At 39.6% G+C, this 22,220-nt stretch overlaps 1 protein-coding gene across 1 annotated transcript; it reads left to right on the top strand.

Annotated features, from left to right (window-relative positions):
- The first annotated feature begins 4,616 nt into the window (after positions 1-4,616).
- Positions 4,617-9,990, top strand: LOC131959506 (cytochrome P450 26A1). Its single transcript, XM_059324712.1, has 7 exons — positions 4,617-4,970; positions 5,693-5,917; positions 6,902-7,183; positions 7,367-7,516; positions 7,636-7,770; positions 8,924-9,070; positions 9,176-9,990. The coding sequence occupies exons 1-7, from the start codon at positions 4,782-4,784 to the stop codon at positions 9,512-9,514; spliced, it is 1,467 nt and encodes a 488-aa protein (XP_059180695.1). The 5' UTR covers positions 4,617-4,781; the 3' UTR covers positions 9,515-9,990.
- Positions 9,991-22,220: the final 12,230 nt, after the last annotated feature.

The following is a 22,220-nucleotide window of genomic DNA, read 5'->3' as shown; positions in this document are numbered from 1 at the left end:
GCTGAAAGCAGTAACCCTTCCTACGGCAGCCAGAGTGTAGACTACACTACAACTGAGATAGTTGCAGTTTTTAATGCTTGCTTTTCTTTCTAAATTTGTAGCACCTTTGTGTCACAAATTGTTGTCTTGTGGTATTTTTAATGTATCAACCCTCTGGAGTCCATCTATTTATTGAAAATACACGTTTTATTTACAGTAATAACTATCATATATTATTCATATATGATAAGTAGACAAGCTGAAAAAGCCAGTTGAAAATGCAATCATAGGAGTTTTCACAGTGTGCCATTTATGTTTCTAGGCCATTTTTAAAATGTGAATTTTCTTTCTACAATGAAAACTATTACTATTTTTAATTTACATGCAAATAGACTGTTTTGTAGTTTTATTATTTATTAATTAATTTATTTATTATATAGTGTTTTGTTTTTTTAATGGTACATTTCCATAGACACCTGTGTCTTTTGTTTGTATTTTGGGTTCCTGGCAGCTTTGTACCTAATTTAACATGAAAAAATGAAAAATCTGACTGATAGCCAAGTTTGTGCTGAGAAAAAGGAGCCATGCATGTGATGTAAGGACAGACTGAAAGATGCTAAACAGAGACAGAAATTAATGCATAGGAAGTTGACAAATTTGAACCAAAATCTCCTGGACTTCAGAGGGTTAATGTAATGTTTAATGTATTAATGTAATGTTTAATGTATTCTTAAATGTATGGTTGTATTTGTAATGTGTATGTGGTAGTATAAAGTTATGCACTTGGATTATAAGATGTGTGCAAGGTGCTATTTCGTTCCATTGTTAGTGCTAGATGAAAGATCATAGAGTGAAGGGTTCATCCTCAGGGGCGCATGAATGAACTCATTTCATTGCAATCTTCAAATTAGATCATACTAATAATTCCAAGTAAGTTAAATGTTATATGGGCTTGTTTAAAAACACAATTGTAATACTTTCAATTTCAATGAGAGTAAACCTTTAGGGTCACATCTATACAAATAGTATAATCTGTTTAGACTTCTGCTCAGTCTTAGAGTTGAGTCCAGAAGGTGATCAGTGGGTTTACAGTGAGTTTATGGAGCAGCATGATGAAGTGTAGACACTTGAACCTCCCTTCACCCACCCCTCCTCCTCCTCCTCCTCCTCCTCCTCCAGCTCTCTGCTTTATCACACCTGAACAGCAGAATCCTGTTTCACACATTCACATTGTGATGAGAAAAACTCACCAGCTCCAGCATGACCAGCTGGAAACCCATTCACCCTGAACATGCATCACCCGCTGTTGTCCATCTGAACACAGAGAGTAAACACAGATTTGTTCATTAATATGGTTACTCATGTAGAGTTCAATTTTCAGCAGCCTATATTCTATAAAGCAAATACATTTTGTATTTTACCACTAGACTTTTTTTCACAAGTTGTCAGAGCTCTTCTCTGTCTTTAAAGTCCATGAATATTCCCTCCAATCAGATTAAAATACTGTCGCCAAAATAACATTATTCATATTAAATGCTCTGCTCTGGACAGAAAGACACATTTTTGAAGATTTGTTCCAGCCAGGAAAAATCAGGAGCTTTAATAAATTGTCTTTTGTGAACACAAGGATATTTTTCATAGTGAGCACTAGGAAGAATAAAATTTTATGTGTTTTCCAACTTAACCCAGTCATCACATTAACTTCCTGAGGTAACGGGCCAGGAGCCAGGAGTTGAAATAGAAAGAAGAATGAATAGCCACTGTTATCCTGACCCCCTTTTCTGTATAAAAAGTAGGAACATGGAGGGGGGCAGACTTGTTCCACTGTGACTTGGCACCAGAAGAAGGTCTTTAAAAAATATCCCTATTAAATCCAAACTCTACTTCACTCTCGCTATTCCAGGAAACTTTCTAGGAAATGATCAATAAATTACAGACCCATAACATTTAAATAAAAGACTAAACACAGTTTCCAAAAATGGATTACCAACTGGGCAACTCTGGGAACTGCACTGGGGCCCCTGGACTTCTTGAGCTACAACTGATTTATGCTAATTGAATTGAAAATTGATTGGAAAATATCTACCATGATAAATGCAGGACCAGGTAATATTCCAGTCCACAGGTCATTCGATCCTTCCCTTCAATACCACCAACAGGAGCGTTTCCTAAATGAGCACCCCTACTGGTAGCAGGACATCAACACGTCCTCATACCTAAACTCAACATTTTAGTTTTGAACATGGTGTTTAGTTTAGGGAACAAAACTACATTGTTCAGCTAAGAAAAATATAGTTTGGTGTCAAATATCTACTGCTGGACGTGAGGTAGTTGATGTTAAAGGAGATTTAGCTACATTGGCAGCATAAAATAAAAACATTGAATTTTGATTTTACTAGGATCACAAACCCAGATTTCCTCTGAGAAAGTCCTGTGTTTGTTTGCTCCCACTCACCCTGAGCAGAACGTTTTGTTCTTGATACTTCATATCCTCACTTCCGCCTTGGCATCATAATTACTGTGGCCACTAGGGGGCATTGCCTATAAATAAACATAATAATGGTTTGTAATAAGCTCCTAAACAAAAAACATATGGGGTTGTCTTGGGGAGGCTGCCTCTAATGTATTATCTCAGAGAAATTACACACATTGCATGGTAGCGTCTAGAATTTATTCCCAGATTTGTGAAAACCTGAGTAAAAACTATTTTACACTCTTTTGAGAGTCACTGCCCAACAACCTATCCTAACCTTAACCATTAGAGGTCATTAGAGTTTCCGATAATCTAGTGTTACCTTCTTGACACCGCCACATTGCATTGAGAAGAAAAGAGGCTGAAGGTCATTTTGGGCCATGAGCTATTATTTGCCCCTGGGCCTGCTGGGGGGTGAAACCAGTCAGGCTTTTTTCTAACTCTCCATCCGAATAAAGACAAGAAATTCTAGTGGAGGAATAATAAATCATGTATTTTATCATCTAATTATCTTATCTAGCGATCTTATCTACCTCCGCAAAGGTCTGAAAGTGCGTCTGCACATACGCGTACTCCTGCATGACTGTGTTGTATGTATGTATGTTGTACTATAACGAAACCAAAAACTCAGGACACTTTGTTTATGGTTGCAGTTCTTTTGTTAGTTTGTTCTGTAAATTGTTGCTATTTATTTTAAGTTCAATATTTTATTATTACCCCAGACATTGTGATTTCCTTTATTTGTTAAAGAAAAATACTGCTGTGTTATTGTTTTTCAATAAAATAAGATTCAAACATTGAAGGTGTATGCTATGAGTTATAAAAAAAAAATCCTGCATTTGTTTGACCCCCCTACTCACCCAAAGTGGACTTTATTGTTCTTTATAGTATAATATCCTCACTTTTGCCTCGGCATCTGAGTCTAAAAAACTGGGAATGACTCCAGATTTCTGAAAGCCCTAAAACTGTGTCCACAGTGTCTGCAGTCCTGCTTCTAATCAGCAGAAAGTCAAAGTAAAAGTCATGGAATTTCACATCCAAGCCATGACAGGAGATCAGATTATATGTCCAGGCTTTTGTGTGACTGTAATGGTGATAGTTGTCATACCTTCCCACCGGGGTGAACCTCGGGGCGCCCTCTTTTAAAAAAAACGTACACAGTCAGCCAGAACAGACAGATCCATCCATGTAATGCGTCGTTGTAAAAGCAGCAGCCAAACTGTCTCACTCCTGACTGACCGAAAGGCCCCGCCGCACACACACATAAACACACGTCCTGTCGTTATGGCAGGTCGTAAAAAAACAAGAGACCAAATGCAGAGTGAGGATGTGGTGGCTGGGCAGATGAGCGCCTTCTCTCCACTCGGTGTTTACTTTTCATGCGGCGTAGCCCGGGGATAACCTTGCGTGCGTGTGCGTGCGTGCGCGCGTCCCTCCGCCTGTCTCTACTGACCCAAGTTTGAACCCGCTGAGAGAGATATCATTTTTATAACACACACACACACACATGCGGGAGGACAGAGAGAGAGCAGGTCAAAGTCTTCCTCTAGATTAGGAAGAGGTTCAATCTGAAGCAGACTGATAGAGGCTGGAGTCAAGCAGAGGGCAGCGCTGCTTTCCTGGGAGATGTTAATCATCATTTCATCTCTCATAGTCAGATGCAGCCTCATTGTTATACTGATACATCATGACTGCAACAGGGGCTGATCGGGCTGCTGCGGGTTTGAATAATTACAGCCACATGTGTGTGCATCCAGATCAGCTGATTTTAAAATAAAAAGTACTAAGTGAGACCCACGGGGAGAAGGATTAAGACATTCTTCGAGCCTCTTTTCCAGCTGAAAATGTGCTGCTTAAAAGCTTTTTGCTCTTGAATGCAGGCCGCCCTGCAGGCATCATTACTGATCCCACAAGCGGGGCTTAAGCCAAGGTAATGAGTGTGTAAACTAGCTGCCTTATTGCCAACAAAGGCGTCTTGGGACGCGCTTCCATTGTCTCGGAGGGAATCATCACCTTTTCTCAGTGAAATCCGCCGCGGATTGTCTGCGTGCAACAGGAGGTAGGGATTAAGGATGCGGCCCCTGGAACAAATGGCGAGGCAAGTCAGCCAGTACAGGCCGGAGGCGGGGCTGAACGACACCCACAATTAAAGATGAACTTTGAGTGAACTAATTTATCTGAGGGAGGAGAAGGTAACAGGCTGCCCGCAGTCCCGGCAGCCTATAAAAGAGCTGCATGAGCAGCCTGAAGTCTCCGTAGCTGACAGCGTTTCACCTGAACTGCACCTCTTCTCCAACAAAGACGCTCTGCTCACTGAAGCCGCTGCAACATGGCTCTGAACACACTGCTGGCCACCTTCCTGTGCACCATCGTGCTTCCCATCCTGCTGTTTCTGGTGGCGCTCAAGCTGTGGGAGGTTTACATGATCCGAGGCAGAGATCCGAGCTGCTCCAGCCCGCTGCCCCCCGGATCCATGGGCTTACCTTTCATTGGAGAGACGCTGCAGCTCATCCTGCAGGTAAACGCGTGGCACACTTCTACTTTCACAAACCCACATGTGGATCAGGATGCTGCAGGCACTCTGAGGAAATGTCATAGGTTAAACTTGTGTTAAACTTTTTTTTTTAAGTTTTCTTTTATCTGTTTTCATGTAGTAAACAACAACCTACAGGGTTTAAAAACAATCTGTATTCAAGCGGAGTAGATGTGCGATTTTTTTATGCAAGTGTGCCATTCTAAGACTGCTTAATATCGTTTTTGACATTAATAGGCAATCTGTAAATGTATCATCGTAGTATTTCATTTTTTTTAAATTTAGAAGTGTAATTATTCCGATTTGCTCTGTCGAGTGAGGAAATATCTGTTAAAGTTTTGTTAATCTTTTATTATTATTTTTATTATAATTATTGTTGTTATTGGGACTGTTTTCATATTTGTAAACAACTTGCTACCAACTTGATGCGCTTTACGAGGCGCTTATGGCACCTACAGGGTTAAATATTGTTTTTAATTGGAGTAAATCTGCTATTTGATTTTAAGTGTACAATTTTGAGGCGATTTTATTCAGTTTTAAGATTAATAAGTCATTGGTGAATTAATTCCAAAATATTTATTTAACTTAAAAAAAAATGTATTTAATTAAATCGTGTTACTGTATGATCTACAGTGTTGTATTAGTATTAGTTTATTATTTTTTTGCATTGATTCATTTGGTTTGTATGCATGTGCTCATGTTTGCAGAGGAGAAAGTTTCTGCGGATGAAGCGCCAGAAGTACGGCTACATCTACCGCACGCACCTCTTCGGGAACCCCACCGTGCGCGTCACCGGCGCGGATAACGTCAGGCAGATTCTGCTGGGGGAGCACAGGCTCGTGGCCGTGCAGTGGCCCGCTTCTGTGCGCACCATCCTGGGCTCGGATACACTGTCTAACGTGCACGGAGCCCAACACAAGAGCAAGAAAAAGGTGAGTTCAGATTGAATCTGATAACTATGAAAGCTCTGAATCTATTTTTGCTTTATCATTTGCTCAACACAGGTTAAAAACTAACTTTTCAGATTACACATTCTGTTTTTTAGCAGATGCATGTCCTAGTTCCATGTTAAAGTAAATATGGATTTGTTTGCATATTTATCAGTAAAATGAGGAGCAAATATCCAGAATTCCTCCCTTCCTCCTGCTTACCTGATGTTGCACAGAAACTAAACTTATTTAAATACATTAAATAATAAATTCTCATCCATTCTGCGTCTGGTAATTAATCACTGAACAAATAGTGATATTGGATTTGAAAAACCTTTCTTTGATATCATCTTTATATTGTAAAAGTGATATTCCCATATTTTTTTAATGATAAAGCAGGTCTAGGTGCTATATAGATACAGTGAAGGTAACAAAACACTCCCGCCCGTATTCAAGTCTCTTAAGGTTGTGATGTCACACCTATAATATATATCTCTGGAAAGTAATTTCCCGGCTGCAATGATGGTGCAGAGACTCAGAGAACGAAGAAGTATAAGACCGGCAACCCTGACCAATCAGAGCAGATTTTTTTTTACGGAAAAAGGGCTAAATGACACGGTGCTATGACAGGCATGGCATGTTAACATGTTTGTAGCTGAGCAAAACACGTCCCCTTTAAAGAAAAATCTGCATGTGCAGTAGAAATTCATGTTACAACACTTGATTTGAGAAAAATCTCAAAATCAAATTCTTGAAATGAGTAGATTTGAACTTGAAAAAAACATTGTACTGGTAAAATACTTTAAAGGTGATTTTCCAGGGACTCATAACTTGATCAAGAGATGTTTACATTACAAGGCAACATAATATATATAATATGTAATTCCCTGTCACCATGTGTGGTAATTGAGCACTTTATGAAAGTAACAATCAATGCATACAGTATTGTTTCCCTATTAACACATCATCCCTCCTGCTCCTCTCCAGGCCATCATGCGGGCTTTCTCCACAGAGGCTCTGGAGCTCTACATCCCTGTCATCCAGGAGGAGGTGCGGGCTGCAGTGAAGGAGTGGGTGGCCAAGGACTCCTGCGTGCTGGTCTACCCAGAAATGAAGCGGCTGATGTTCCGCATCGCCATGAGGATCCTCCTGGGTTTCGAGCCGGAGCAGATCAAGACGGACGAGCAGCAGCTGGTGGAAGCTTTTGAGGAAATGATCAAGAATCTGTTCTCTCTGCCCATCGATGTGCCTTTCAGTGGACTGTACAGGGTAAGAGACACATTTCAGAATGGAGTGAATGCATGACTTTTGGGTATGGGTATGCGTCATAGCAGAGTTGTAGAGTTAAAGAACATAAAAACCTGTAGACATTCAAAAACTCTGCAAATATTATATGCAGATTTACAGTATCCGGTGAATGCAAGAGTCTGATGTTTCTCCTCTTTCCTCCAGGGTCTGAAGGCGAGGAACTTTATCCACTCCAAGATAGAAGAGAACATCAAGAAGAAGGTGCAGGAGTCAGACAAGGAGTCCAAACACAGAGACGCTCTGCAGCAGCTCATAGACAGCAGCAGGAAGAACGGGGAACCGTTCAGCATGCAGGTTAGTGACACCATCACATCACATCTACTGTCAGACTACACATGAAACAATGCCATCCTTCTTTTAAGCCATTGTTTTGTTCTGTGACTTATTCTATGTGTGTACATTTGTGTTTCCAGGCCATTAAGGAGTCTGCTACCGAGCTGCTGTTTGGGGGCCATGAAACCACAGCCAGCACAGCCACCTCTCTGGTCATGTTCCTGGGCCTGAACCCTGAAGTTGTGGATAAAATGAGACAGGAACTGATGGAAAAGGTAAATACACTGTACAACTTCTGTAACTTATAAATTGTGGTTCCAACACCTTTAATAGTCCCTGCTACAGTTCTTTAATCATTATCATCACCTTACCGACAGTATTTGACCAAAAAGGATCAAAGTCTACTTACTAGAGCCGACTGATCATAGTCTTCAGCTTAGTATCCGTCAAAGGAACCACTGAAATTAAGATTTGCTATATGTTATTTCCATGGCATTGGAAAGTTCAATCAATATTTGTACATGAGAGAAAGTCAGAGACTAGAGAAGTTGGTCTCAAAACATGTGATATCATCAAGTATAAAGTCTGCAGCTGCTCCATAGATAATGAATGGGAGACTGTTTTTTGTTTACACTCACAGAATCTTGGGTTTACTTATATTATTAGTTGAGTAATCGGTTATTTTTTTGGCCTTAGTGGACTCAGATTTCTTTAATCAATTAGTCTTTTTTTTTTTTTTTATGTTTTTTGTTTTCATGCTGAACAACTTATTTCCGAGACATTTCTGCTAAACACAAGATTTGAAGTGGTACTTTTGCAGCCGTTACTGTTCCCAGTTGTGAAACAGGAACTGTACCCATATACTCATAGATGACACTAAGTGCACCCTGGGTAATGTTCTAACATCTCAATCCCAATTTATTCTCCATGGAGCAGTTATAGACTTTATACTTGATGAAATTACACATTTGATTTAGGATAAACGTGCATGAATTTTGCATCTTGCAATGCAATTGAAAAATAATTTGTATCAGCCAGATTCTGATTCGCTCCAAATTTTATTGACGTCTTCCTCGGCCCGTGCTTCAGCCTTCCAAGTTTCATGGAAATTGGGCCACCAGTTTGTCTCATAATCCTAAAGCTTATTAGTGCAAGACGTGTTGATCCCTGAGCAATATCATGAAACCAGGTCAGATAAACAGTGCTGACTTTCTCTGGTGTGTGCTTTGAGTTACTGTGTAACTGAACTTGGAAGGCCAGCAGGACTAACAAGCTACCATAGCCACAGTTTGATTCAATCATTTGGATCATACATGTAACATTATATCATTATTCTGAAATCAGCCTGGCTAAACACCACCATCCCAACACCAACTACCATTACCGTGTTCCACTTGTCCTCACATGCAAATTTGTCTCTGTCTCCAGGAGGAGCAGGGGATGGACCTCCACAGTCTCAACATTGAGTCCTTGGAGCAGCTGAAATACGCCGGCTGTGTCATTAAAGAGACTCTGAGAATCAACCCTCCTGTTCCTGGAGGCTTCAGAGTGGCCCTCAAGACCTTTGAACTCAACGTAAGTTAACACAGAACTAAATGTGTAAATGGTGCATTGAAGACACACAAGTGAAAAGTTGTATCAAACTGTCTGCTTACTGATCATGTCTCTTCTCCACTTCAGGGTTACCAAATCCCCAAAGGCTGGAACGTCATCTACAGCATCTGTGACACCCACGATGTGGCGGAGATCTTCCCCAACAAGGAAGACTTCCAGCCGGAGCGCTTCATGTCCAAACCTTTAGCCGACTCCTCCCGGTTCCAGTACATCCCGTTCGGAGGGGGTTCCAGGATGTGCGTGGGGAAGGAGTTCGCTAAGGTCCTGCTGAAGATCTTTCTGGTGGAAGTGGTCACAAAGTGTCACTGGACTCTTTTAAATGGTCTACCCACCATGAAAACTGGACCTACTGTCTATCCTGTGGACAATCTGCCAACCAAGTTTACCAGCTATGTACAAAATTAAGCTGAAACGGCAGTGTAGAGTTAAATATGAGGTTTACCCGAAAAGTCTCAAATCATGTTTTACCTCCAGATCCACAGGGGAAAAGCTACTTGGGGAATCAAACCAATCAAAAGCCACTTTTACACATGAACAAAATCTGTTTTAATTCTGATGTTTTGACTTGTGTCTATGTGGATTTTTTCCAATTGTACATATTGTAGATGACTTAAAAACGTATTTTACATTTTATATTCTGATGTTAATACATTGGTTTGTATATACAGTATATATACTATATGTTTTGTTTGAACAAACTAAACGAGAGGCACTATACACAGACATGGAACACTTTAATCAGCTCAGAGGTGTATCTATAGGATATGTACATATGTAATGTAGAGTCTGTTTATATAACTTTTGTATCTTACCCCAACCTATTTAAGTGACTTATGTTATATTGTATGGGCTTTTTATTTAATAAAACTGTTATATGAGAACTTTCTGTCATTTGCCTTTTGTGAGAGTGAGTGGAGTTTAATCTAATGTCTGTGAGTCAACCGACTCTTTGAAGACACTTTTCATCTCTACTTATGATGTTATTAGCTTTTACAGCCCAGCACACCAGAAAACCGTCAGTGGTTGGGTTGCATTGTGGGTGATTTAGGCATCAGGTTTGTTTATTTCCAAGAATGCATGAAAAGTCTGAAAAATACATGGAAGCACGGGCGGAGGAAACAACAGGACAGGGCACCATTCCTCCATAGGTGGTGCTGTATAGTTGTTTAGCTTCTTTTTGTTGTTGTTTTGTGTCCCTTTGTAGTCATTTTTGTGTTGCTTTGTAATTTTTATTGATTTTTTTAGTTATTTTTTCCCCCTATTTTGTAGTAGTTATGGTCTTCGTAGTCTTTTGCAAGACACCCATAATCTATCTTTGTTGTTTTTTGTGTCTCTTTATAATAATTTTGGTCTTTTTGTATTTTTTTCTTTGGGCATTTTGCCCTTCTTGTAGTCTTTTTGCATCTCTTTGTAGTGGTTTTAGTCTATTTGCAGTCGATTTAAGTCTTTATAGTTGTTTTGTGTATATTATAATACGTGTCATTATAGTATTTTTTTCATTTTGAGCAGTCAAGCTAGCTGTTTCCCCATGCTCCCATTCTTTATGCTCAGCTAGGCTAATCACCTTCTGACTCAGGCATGAAATTGATATCTCAATTTTCCCATTCTTCTCTTAGAAAGAAAACAAACATGTCTTTTTAAATTTATATTTTTTCAAAACCTTTCTCAGCACCTGAAATAATCTGCATTGAAGAAAAAAACTGATAAATATGTTACTGGAGTACTCATGTTGATCTGCAATTATATTATGTTATTATAGTAACAAATAATTTAACAGAATGATAAAGAAAACAAAAGGTTTAATGAAGTCGTTAGTGATCTGTGGGATTGCGTTTGAAAATGATGAGATAAAGAGCAGCTTTATTTACCAGGTAAAGTTTGCTAATGAGAGTTAATGTATTTACTCTGTAGAAACAGAGGGTGGGTGGTCCTGACACACACACACACACACACACACGCACACACACACACACACATTCCATTATCCTTACAGAATCAATAAGTTGTGCGGAGAAAAGGAAAATAGGAGAGAAACCTGGAATCCATAGAAGAGGGAAAGCCAAGCAGAGGCCTGATGACCCTGGCAGATGAGCAGACAGAGGGTGAAACAGAGTTCATACTGATCAGTTTAGTTTCAGGGCACTGAACCAGTTTAGACCTTCAGTGAAACAGTGGAAGTAGGCCGGCAGCATGAGTACATGTTTACTGCAGGGTCAGAGATAAGATTCTCACATTTATGATAACAAACAGTTAATGGATTGCTGTTGGATGTGTTTATGTTGCAGTAGTTAACAGGTCTGAATAGACAACTTCTTTCAAAGCTGGCAGAGAGATCAGCTCAAATGTTCAGGAAGCAAAGTTAATGGAAGTGTATGGAACTCATTCAGTCAGTTAACAAAAACACAAAGAAACAATACCCACAGCCCATTAATATTCATAGTATTCCAAAATATCACAAGAGCTTCTTACTGCTTCCTATAAAGTCAGATTCACAGTAACCGCCATTACAGATTTTAATACACAGTCGCCCATAAAGTTGGAATCATTTTGTTTTCAGTCACAATCTTCTGTTGATTGTGGTTTCATTTTCATTGTGATATACTTTGTCTGTCAAGAATAAATCACATTTTCATAATCATTTTTTTTTATGTTTCTTATGTTCAACCGTGTATATTTTTTATTTGCTCCTAAGTCAGTTTCACACCGCTGTGTTGCTGCTAAAAGAAAAATGCAAATATGATCATATGCACCATAGTATGATTTTTTTTTTTTTTTTTTTTTTCACATTTTTGACATCCCATAATATGGTGTTTTTCTGTAATTTCTGGCCATATTATGCTCTAATATGTATCAACAGACTATAATTGGGCCACTTTAGACATTTTTAGGCATTTTAAAATTTGACTTTGTTTGAGGGGGTATTTTGGACATTCCATAATATGGTATTTTTCGCAATTTTTGGACAAACTATACGACCACGTGTATCAACAGATTATAAGTGGGTCATTTCTAGCATTTTTAGGCATTTTAAAATTTGACTTTGAATACATCAAAGCAAAATATGAATTTAATCGAATACATAAATGTAATTATAGTCAAATCTTTTCATGCTTGAGATGGGACAATGATCTTATAAGACTGAAAATAAAATGAAGCTCCCATGAACATACATTTTATTTAATTACCACAAAGTGATGTTTCAATCATCAATTTATAAAAATTTTGTTTCCATCATCTTTTGTCGTCTATTTACATGTATTTTGACACAGTCTAGCTTTAGCAGCTGTAACTGTGGTAGTTTTCTCTTAGACCCGTCCATGTTTGTGGTTGACCATATGCTGTAAACACAGCCCCTTCACTGTGAACCTGCTCATAACTAGATTGGGAAACCCTTGGTTGTCTGGTGGATGGAGGTTAAAGTGAACCTCATAGGACCACTCAGCTTGATTGCAGTTGTTATGTTTAGTGAAGCCAGATAACAAAAAGATACCCTGGATACATTGAACACACTTCGTGGTAAAGCGGTCTGGTTATTCCAAGTAACCTTCACATAGCTTAGTAAATGAGAGCCACTGTTTCTGCAGGCTAATGACAGCTTTACTGGCAGATGTGCTTTGTTTCTCTTTCTGGTGCCCTTCTGATTTACACCCAGCCTCCCTCCACTCCACGGCGACTTCTGAGCTTTGTGCTGTCGTCCCTGGCCCTTGTTTATTACTGTGCTACTTGTGATTATTGGATCCACAAATGCTGAACTGTTGTACTTATTGTAAGTCACTGTTGATAAGAGTTTCAGCTTAATGGCCAAATTGTAATAGTAAATTGTCGCTGACACCTTTATGTCCGGCCATCCTATCCCCGCTAGTCCAGCCCTCGAACGATGTGAATAAACTTCTCTGAACTTTGCCTCCTCTCCTCATTCTAAAGAGCGTCTGCTTCCCTCCATTGTTCACCATCGCCCAGTGGAGACAAAACTTTGCACGGCCAAGGCCATTTTCGTCTAAATTTGTGACCATTGTAGTGAATTTACAACACGGTGTTGAAAGAGGTTTAAAACTAGCTTGCTTTCAATTAGATCCTTAGGCCCGAACATGGTGCAGAGTAAATCATTGTAATAGCTACAGAAGTAGTGTTATTGAAGGCAACACTTTTATACACCAAAACACTTTGTTGCCATGAACAGTGCATGAGAAAGGTGAGAGGAGGAGGCCAGAGGAAGGAGAGACACACACAGAAAAGAAAGGAGAGAGAAAAGGAGAATAAAAAAATCCTCTTTCCAACATTTTGTCTGCATTGTGTTTTAAGATTTTGAATTTCCATGTGCATTGTGTCGAGTAAAATGCAATATGTCAGTTTGTAAGGCTGCAAATTAGATCTCACACAGACTTCTGTGAAGTTTTTTGGGGGAATAATGAATGAAAACATCACTGCAAGTTATCTACCTTTATGCGTTTAGTACAGATTCTACAAGAGATGTCTAACATTTCAGAAAATATGCCCAATTCAACCAAAATAAAATGTATATTATCTCTCTTCATTCACTTCAGTGGGTGATCAGCTTATAAATAATTTACTCAAATAAAAAAGCTTTTTTGACCCTCGTTCAGGCCTAAAAATCAGCAGAACAAAGAAATAATCTTTTAAAATGAAAGCCACTTTTCTTAATGCTATCATGTGTGTTTAATCAGGCACAGTGAGGACGCGCTTTAAAGTCAATGGGCAGCTATTTGGTCTGATGACCAAGGTCGTTTAGAATCAATCGGCTTATAGAGTCTGAGCTGGAGAAGTCAATGTAAGTCAATGGGAGTGTTAATTCCTCAAACTGCGTTTGCACAGCGTCTGCTGCCCCTCAGCCCCTGCTGTGGACTCATATGAGCGGCCAATAAGAGATGCTAATGGCGTCATTAGCATGGCTGTTGGTGGCTCACTGTGATTATTCATAATTTGAGAGACTGTTGACAAGTTCAGCAGGTCAGATAGAGTTCAGGACCCTTGGAGAGAGGTGCTTATTGCATCAACACTCCTTTATCACACAAGTGCTCTGATCAAGGTTTACCTACTGCTGCTTGTGAAACAGCTTTAATGTTAAACAGGATCATTTACAACCAGGAGAGACGTATAGACAGAAGTATACTGGAGCACATGGACATTGCTGTTTATAAATTGTATTTTTTTTGTCTTCATGCTGATTACGATGAAGAATATTTTGTATTTACTTAATAACAATAACTTATTAACACTTTGCTGTTTTGAAAGTGCTGTTATATTTGGATAATTATAAGAAGGCCGATAGCTCAAATAGCTAATGTGAGTTACTTTCCACTTTGTTGGTGATTTTATAATCTCTCACAGGCCTGTGAGAACATAGTTTGTGTTCCCACAGAAGTAATATGTGGATACACACTGTATTATATCATGTTTAGGCTTTGTAACTCACTCACACACATTAGCCCCTTTCATAGTGCGTCCCGCAAATGTCCCGCTATATTGCCGGAAAGATCTGTGCCAGCTTTTCACCTTAGGGCGTTCATAGTGATCCCACGAAGGTGTGGTATTCTGCCCTTTCATAGTGCAGTCTTGCAGAATGAGGTGGAGGGGACGATAGTGACGCACTACAGAGCAGCAGCAGTGCTAACAGGCTACACAGTTAGCTCTGCATCATTACAGTGTGTATGTGCTGCAGCAGAAATTGTTCAGTTAGCGATCTCCGTTTGTTTACAACAAGCAACGGACACTCCGTGGAGAATTAGCGATGCTGGTTTGTTTACAATAAGCTACGGGCGCTGTGCCAAGTTAGCAACAGCGGCCGCAGTGAACAGTGATTCGATGACTGTCGCTCTAAGTGGGAGGCCTGTTTTAGATGCGCAACATCAAATATACCGATTTGTTCCAATGGCCATAGTTCATAGTGGTCCCGCTTCCAACAGTCCAAACAAACCTAACTCAAACCCATCATGACTCTGACTCTTAACCAAGATGTGAACCAACCATGTATCCTGTGTACCCTAATTTCTTGTGTCAATAATTATCACTCATTACTGTATGAAATGAAAGTTTATAAACTAGATGCCCTAGTAAAAACAGTTTATAAAAGAAAATAAATAATTGTAAATTATAGGCCTGTTCCTAATCTCCTCCTTCTCCGTCACTTTTACCTGTTTATTCATTCAGCTGGTGCACCTTGGTTGAACTGTAAGCTTACACCAGACTTGTTTTCCATCTTAATGCTCTCTGTCTGTCACCAGCCTGCCCTTACACCTTCAGTACATGTAGCTAAGTGCTGGTCCTGGTGGAAAGTGCTTGGATGGTAACCTCTAAATGCCTTCCAGACCTGGGCATTCTTTCACGCCTGCTCTGTCTCTCCCTCCCTGCTTTCCTTTCAACCTTTGTTTCATTGCGTGTTGGTCACTTGATGTTCACCTTTACATCCCCCCTCACACGTCTCTGCTTTGTTGTCAGCAAACTTTCTCTCTGTGCTGGGACAGACAAGGTTCACTGGAGGCCGTGGGGAGCGGTTCTAGTTCTCCTTACAGAGCTGGAGATTATTCTACTTCACATAATGTTCCCAGTATACTCAAATAAATAAGCACTCACAAGTTGTGAATTGACTATGAACAGTTTTCTACCCTTTTCCTTCCATAAACTTCTATAACCATATGTTAGAAATAATCTGTTATTTTGTCTCTGTTGACGTAGGTCACTATCTATGCATGCGTAATTCACTATATGTGTGTGTGTGTGTGTGTGTGCGTGCCCCCTCTGTGCATTAATAGATTAATCATGCAAGCTGCTTTGCTATAATGTTCATGTGCTAATGTTGTTTTTAAACTATGATTGAACGAAATACATTTATCTGCTTAAACTTCTTCTGCCCTACGTAGAGTAAGATTCTATCATCACAAAAATATATATTTTATGTTTTATGTGGATATTGTTTGTTGTTGTGTCTCCAATAATATCTCTGCAAGTCCTATCAAGGCAGGAGCTTGTGTTTTGAAAGTTCAGGTCACAGATATGATGTGCTGAGCAGAAAGATAACTGTCTTCTCTGCTTGGTGACATTCTGGAGAGATCTACCTACATTCTTAGAAAACTTTTGTTAGGCTATAAAATAGGTTCAGGGAAAAGACTTCATGAACTGACCAGACTTTGTGTAATCAGGGAAGTGTAGTTTGAACCCAGAGACTCTGTAAACTGCACATTTCTTGAAGTATTGTAATAAAATGAAGTTAAACAGAGAACTCGGACGTCTCTTGCTCATCATTCCCCATCAAACAATCTGCGCAGAGAAATAGATTTTGTGTTGGAGTCAGATAATTTAATTTTAAACGTTTCCTCAATGTATTTCTCAACAATATCACATACTTTTCATCTAGCGCCACCATCAAAATTTCAAACCAAATACTGTACATTCCCACCAGCATCAGCTCTACTTAATGTTTATTGCTAGTTAGCAAATGTTACTAAATAGAACATGGTATGAGCATTATAATGTGCCTTGCATTAGCATGTTGGCATTGTGAGCATGTTAGCATGTTAACAATAGCATTTAGTTTGTAGCATAGTTTCACTGTAGCTTGGCTGTGAGCTCGTCCACAAGAAGAAAAAGTTTCCCAACAGCAAAATAGATTTTGATTTGATGATTTTGGGGTGTTATATTTATAACTGGCCAACAGCACTTGGTTGAGTTTAAGTCCAGTTTCTGATGAAATGTGAATTCTTACCGAAATGTACAGGCTCATTCTGACTGGGATCCTGTGAGAGCTGTCAGTCTGCAGTGCTGCAGAACTTTACCAGACTTTTTTCTCCGGTTGTGTTAACTCTTGGGCCTCCAATCAATGAACCAGAACCTTTACAAAGTTTTTTGTTTTGTTTTTTAGCAGTTTTTCCCTATCTTAAACAAAATGTCAGAGGTTGTCACATGCTGTACAAACTGTAACGTCCTTCAAGGCAAATTTGGGATTTTGGGCTATAAATGGAAGTGAATTGGAATTGAATTGACTGCTGATTGTCACAAAGTGGTGATGACTGACAGATTGGTTCCCTCCTTACCACCTATTTTTAATTAAAAATATGAATTGCCACGTTTTGGAAATTTACCCTAGAAATAGCATATAATAGCCTATAAATACTTTTATTTTAAGAAAAGAAAATGTATTTTTCCCAACCCATATACAATGTAGTTTCCTCTTGGCACACTGACAAATGTGTTGATTGAATGCGTGTTATCGTGTTATCAGCAGTTATCAGCCCATACGAATGGGCAAAACAAATACAGACAAAAATACACTGTTGCTCACAAAGTTGGAATAAAATATTTTGGACCTCTTTCCATGAAATGATTGAGACAATATGATTTATTCTTGACAGATAAAGTGTATATCTTCTCAAAACTGTATTAATCAATGTCTTCTAAAGTGAATACTGATGCATTTAAATGGGAATAAACAGAGGTTTGTGTCTGAAACAAAATTATTCCAGCTTTATGGGCAACAGTGTAAATACAAAGCAACACAAAACAACTACAAAGAGACACAAAGCAACAATAAACGTCTATAAAGTCTGTGAGTCTTGCTCCTATTTCGTAGAGTTGGTGGAGCCTCTTAGATGTCTGTGTCCAGGAGCCCATTGTCTCATAATCTAGCGATGATAAAGACCCCGGGTGAGTGTCTGTATGACTGTAGGTGTGTGGAGGATTTCTGTCCTTCCTGGCAGGTTGATGGAACCGTTATATTGGGGTCTGCTTACAGACAATGGCCTTTTTCCTTTCTTTCTTTCTTTCTTCTTCATCAAAGGACTGATGGTGTCTGAGATGTGACGTGTACGTGTTAGATCCTTTGGCCTCTGCTTGGCCTCCTACCACACCGTCAGATCATCCAAGTGTATGTGTGTGTACATATATAAATGCAGAGTTAAGTTAATAAATGGATTGTACTTAGTCAATGGTATGTGCATTAAGGATATACTGGATAATGTGTGTGTGTGTCTTCGGCCTGGAGACATCAGAGAGTCTATGCTGCTCTATCAGTCTTTATGAGGCAGGGTGTGGCATTTGGATGTAAATTACGTTGAGGAGACGTTAACAGTGTGTCCTTTATTTACTTTTTATTGTCTTTTAGATGTTTGATTGCTCCTGGGCACATGAAAGTGGGGAATCCTTGTAAAAGTTTAGTGATGTGACCCTTGTGACCTCCTCACCTGCTCTATCCTGTCTTCTAATCCCTGCTCACTTAAACCAAATAACCAATAAGTATCTGTTAGAGCTGAGCTATGCTAAAGGGATGATTTTTGGTATTTTTGAAGTTGGGAAGTATGAGGTACTTATCCAAAGTATTACCTACAGTAGATGACAGTGGGCACGCCTCCAGTTTGAGAAACAGGCAGGAGTACCGGCACGGAAACTGAGGAATGTACTGTTGTGGATGGGGCCGCAGCAATAAGTGGATATTTTATCCACTTAAAAAAGAGGCTACATTAGGTGCATTTCTATTAGGGTAAAAGTGGCCGCTGGGTCTCAGGCCACGCCCTCTCAAATGTCCGCTCACTCAGCGTGTCTCCATTACAAAAAAAGCCCCCAGAGGGACTTACGAGACTCCAGAGGGGACGTATGGTTTTCGATTGTCGCGTAATCGCTTAGCGACAGTTTTGACCATTACGTCACATACGCGATTTAACATGGGAGACGCGCCAAATGTAAACAATAAGGAAGGAGACGCCGAGATGGAAGGAGCAGAATTGCTGTGTTTCTTGTCACTGTGTTGATGCACATGGCGGCGATGATTATTATTAGTACTCACTACTTCACCGGCTTTTAAAAACGGCACATGTTGTTTTGGCGTCAATTTCTTTGTCACATCCCGATTATTGTTCTATCCAATCAGCAACCAGGCTTTTTTTCAGGGGAGAAAAATGGCCCTGCTCTACCACAGGGACAAAAAACGACCAGTCAAACGACTGCTAGGGATGGCTCACATTCAAATTAGAGGCGTTTCGGCGAGGGAGACCCGCCTCATTCTGGGTATTCGACTACAGTGGAAACGCACCAATTGCTTAAGGAAACTTAAGAAAGTATTATTTCCATGCCAAGTTTTTGCCAAACTTAATTGATGAGCAATAGAACGCATAGGATATACACGGCGCAGGACAGGAGGGCAAATCTTTTTTAAGTAATTTCGTTCATTTTAACTAGTGGCTGCATGTCACATGACAAATGATGGAAAGACACAAACCAGGTGATCTATTATGAGTCAAGTTGTGAACTAGTCGACTCATAATTGACTCATTATTTCTGTTTCCTGTCCTGACTGAGCTTATGTAGCTGCCATGTGATGAGGGTAAATCAACGAATCACTGACTGAGACTACTCATTAGTCCCCAGTCATGTAAAAGATTAGTTCAAAGTGAATGAAACTTTTCATCCAAAGGCATCAGTGACTCTATTAATCTATGAAGCATCAGTGATGTCGGTGAGGTGCCTGCTCAGAGCCCAAAGGATGGTCAAAGACAGTTCCCACCTCAGCGACAGCCTGTCCACCCTGCTGCCATCTGGCAAGCAGTGCAAGTGTATCCGTTGTTTTTCCCCCTTATGTAGCATAAAGGGACAACAACCTGCTTTTTTGTGCAACCTTGAAAGACATTAAATGACCTCCGAACCTTGAACATGAATTGATGGCAGGCCTTGAAAGATTCTCCAGCAATGTATTACTGGCTTGTTACTGAGCACTGAGTGTCAATATCAGGAAATATGAGAGTTGTGACAGTTACAGTAAAGTGCTTTAACGTTGTGCTGCTTGTTGAAGTTAGCATCCGCTATGAATACACACTGAGGGGCAAATTCACAAAAGGACTGCGCGGCTTTTGCAACCTCTAAACATCACTCAAGCACCATTAACTATGCTGCCAAACAAATAGCTATTTGCACATATTTAAATTGCGTAATATGTAAACATTTGGAGCTTGAGTGGCCTCTTTCAAATGAGCCTCATTGCAATAACAGTCCAGTTCATAGAGACCAGCAGTATTTGCCACAAGCAGTTACAGTGAAAATATTTAATTATATTCAGAGAACTGGTGGTGTTTGAGCGCAATTATGGTCAGCTCCCCTGTGTCATTTTTGAAAATATTTTAAAGATTAAAAAAAGTGAAAGAAATACATGAAAAATACCTGTGCCTCTGTCTGTCGCTCCACAGAGCTGTGCTCACATAAGCTCACTGTAAGCCCAGTCTATTAAAAAAACTGCACAAGCTCATTCCAAATCGAGGCTCATTGTGTTTGGGAGTTATTGTGGGTTTTACCCTTCTCAACCATCACATTAGCCTATAGCATTTATACTTTGCCACTTGAATAATTGCAATCATGTGCAAAGAGGGGGTCAATTGTACTCAGCTGCACAACTTTACAGGCGTGATTACACCGCAATATCATTTATGCAATATCTTTCGCAAATTAGTCTTTAAGACGGGGCAGATAGAGGTTACAAATGGTGTTCAATTCATGGTGCTGTCATTGGCCAAAGTCAATTCTTTATGAATTTATGAGTATTCATGTAGCTGAAATAACATGCTAGCATTGCACCACTGTTGTGCACGTGCGTGCATGCATGTGTGTGTTATCGCTGCCTCCTGGATGACCTCCTTGCTAAGTCATTAGTGTCACCCTGACATTGGCCCTAAGTTGTTACTCCCCCGGTATCCCAAGTATTCCCTGACCTTATTGGGAATAGCTGTTATTGGAGGTACAGATTAAGTCAAAAGAATAGACTGCCTGCCTCCTGCCTGTCTCCTGAGTCACTGACAGAGTTCAGAGCTGTGCTGAACTTTTGAACTTGGCGAAGTATGTTTGAGGGCAATAGGCAGTCAGGAAAATCTGCACACTGTAATCCCTGTGGACTTTGACAGCAGTGAAACGGAGAGGATTTCCCCATCCGAGACCAAAACAACTGCTCTTGTTCCACTGAGCTCTCAGGACAATGTGCTGTAAATGTGTAAGCCTGCTCTGTACAAACCATGTCAGCGCAATTAAAGATACAAATAAATTAAGACATTGTTCTCATGTAAAGATTTTCTTTCGCTTGTACCAAGATAAATGGCTAGTATTTCACCAACAGTTTTATAAATAATAACTAATTAACATATCCTTCCAACCATTAGCTCCAATTTGTACAAATCTTATAAAAACCTAAAACTTGTATCAAACCATATGTAATTCCATTTTCAGAGAATAACAACATAACTTTAACCCCTCTTCATTTCAACCAATTGTACACAGAGTTGTGGGCAGTGGATTTTTATGGGGGGAGATAGCAGGTCAACAGTAGATGCCATGTAGAAGTGGTGTACACCATCTGAAATCTGGGAACCTGAAGATTAATCTGACATGCATATTAAAAACTCAGCTCTGCGGTCAAGTTGTTGTAGTCATTAATCAGTGATATGAATATATTTTTAAATCATTTAGTCAATTGATAAAACCTATTAAGGTGTACAAGGATTTAAAACATTAATGTATGGCTTTCTGAAGTTCCATGCTAAACTATGTGCCATAAGTTGTTGCGGCAACTTTTGGGTTGACACCATTTGTTTAACACATTTGTTGCAGAATTTTGCCATTTTTCTGATATCAAGAATGGATAAAAATGTTCAAAACCCCCTCCAGAATATAACAATACATTATTTTAGGAGTTTTCCTGACCTGACCTGAGGCTGTAAGGATAAAGGTCGTGCTTTTGGGGCATTTGTGTTCAAGTAAAAGTGACTTAATTTGACTATCAGAGACTGCTGTTAACTGGATGCCAAGCCTTCCCGTTGTTCACAGTATATTTATAGTGTTGCTGAAACTAATACCTGGTGCACCTTACCCCTGCCTCAAATCTCTAGCCACTTCAGTTTTTTTTATGCATTTAAATGAATAGTGTATGTTGTTGTGAAATAGATAACTGCACTTTTACAAAGATACAGTTCAAAGAAGCAGTGAACTGCTGCTCATTTAACAGTACCTGGAAAACAAGCCTTTGCTATCAGGGTTTACAATTCACATATCTGTAGTGACACCTGACCTATGGGGGGTTTTGAGAGTGTGCTAACTTTTATTGTTGGATACCAGCTCATGACATCAG

The sequence above is a fragment of the Centropristis striata genome, chromosome 21, assembly GCF_030273125.1.
Source record: "Centropristis striata isolate RG_2023a ecotype Rhode Island chromosome 21, C.striata_1.0, whole genome shotgun sequence".
Classification (NCBI taxonomy): domain Eukaryota; kingdom Metazoa; phylum Chordata; class Actinopteri; order Perciformes; family Serranidae; genus Centropristis; species Centropristis striata.
Note: the sequence above shows the minus strand (reverse complement) of the source record. Positions and strands in the feature narration are given on the sequence as shown.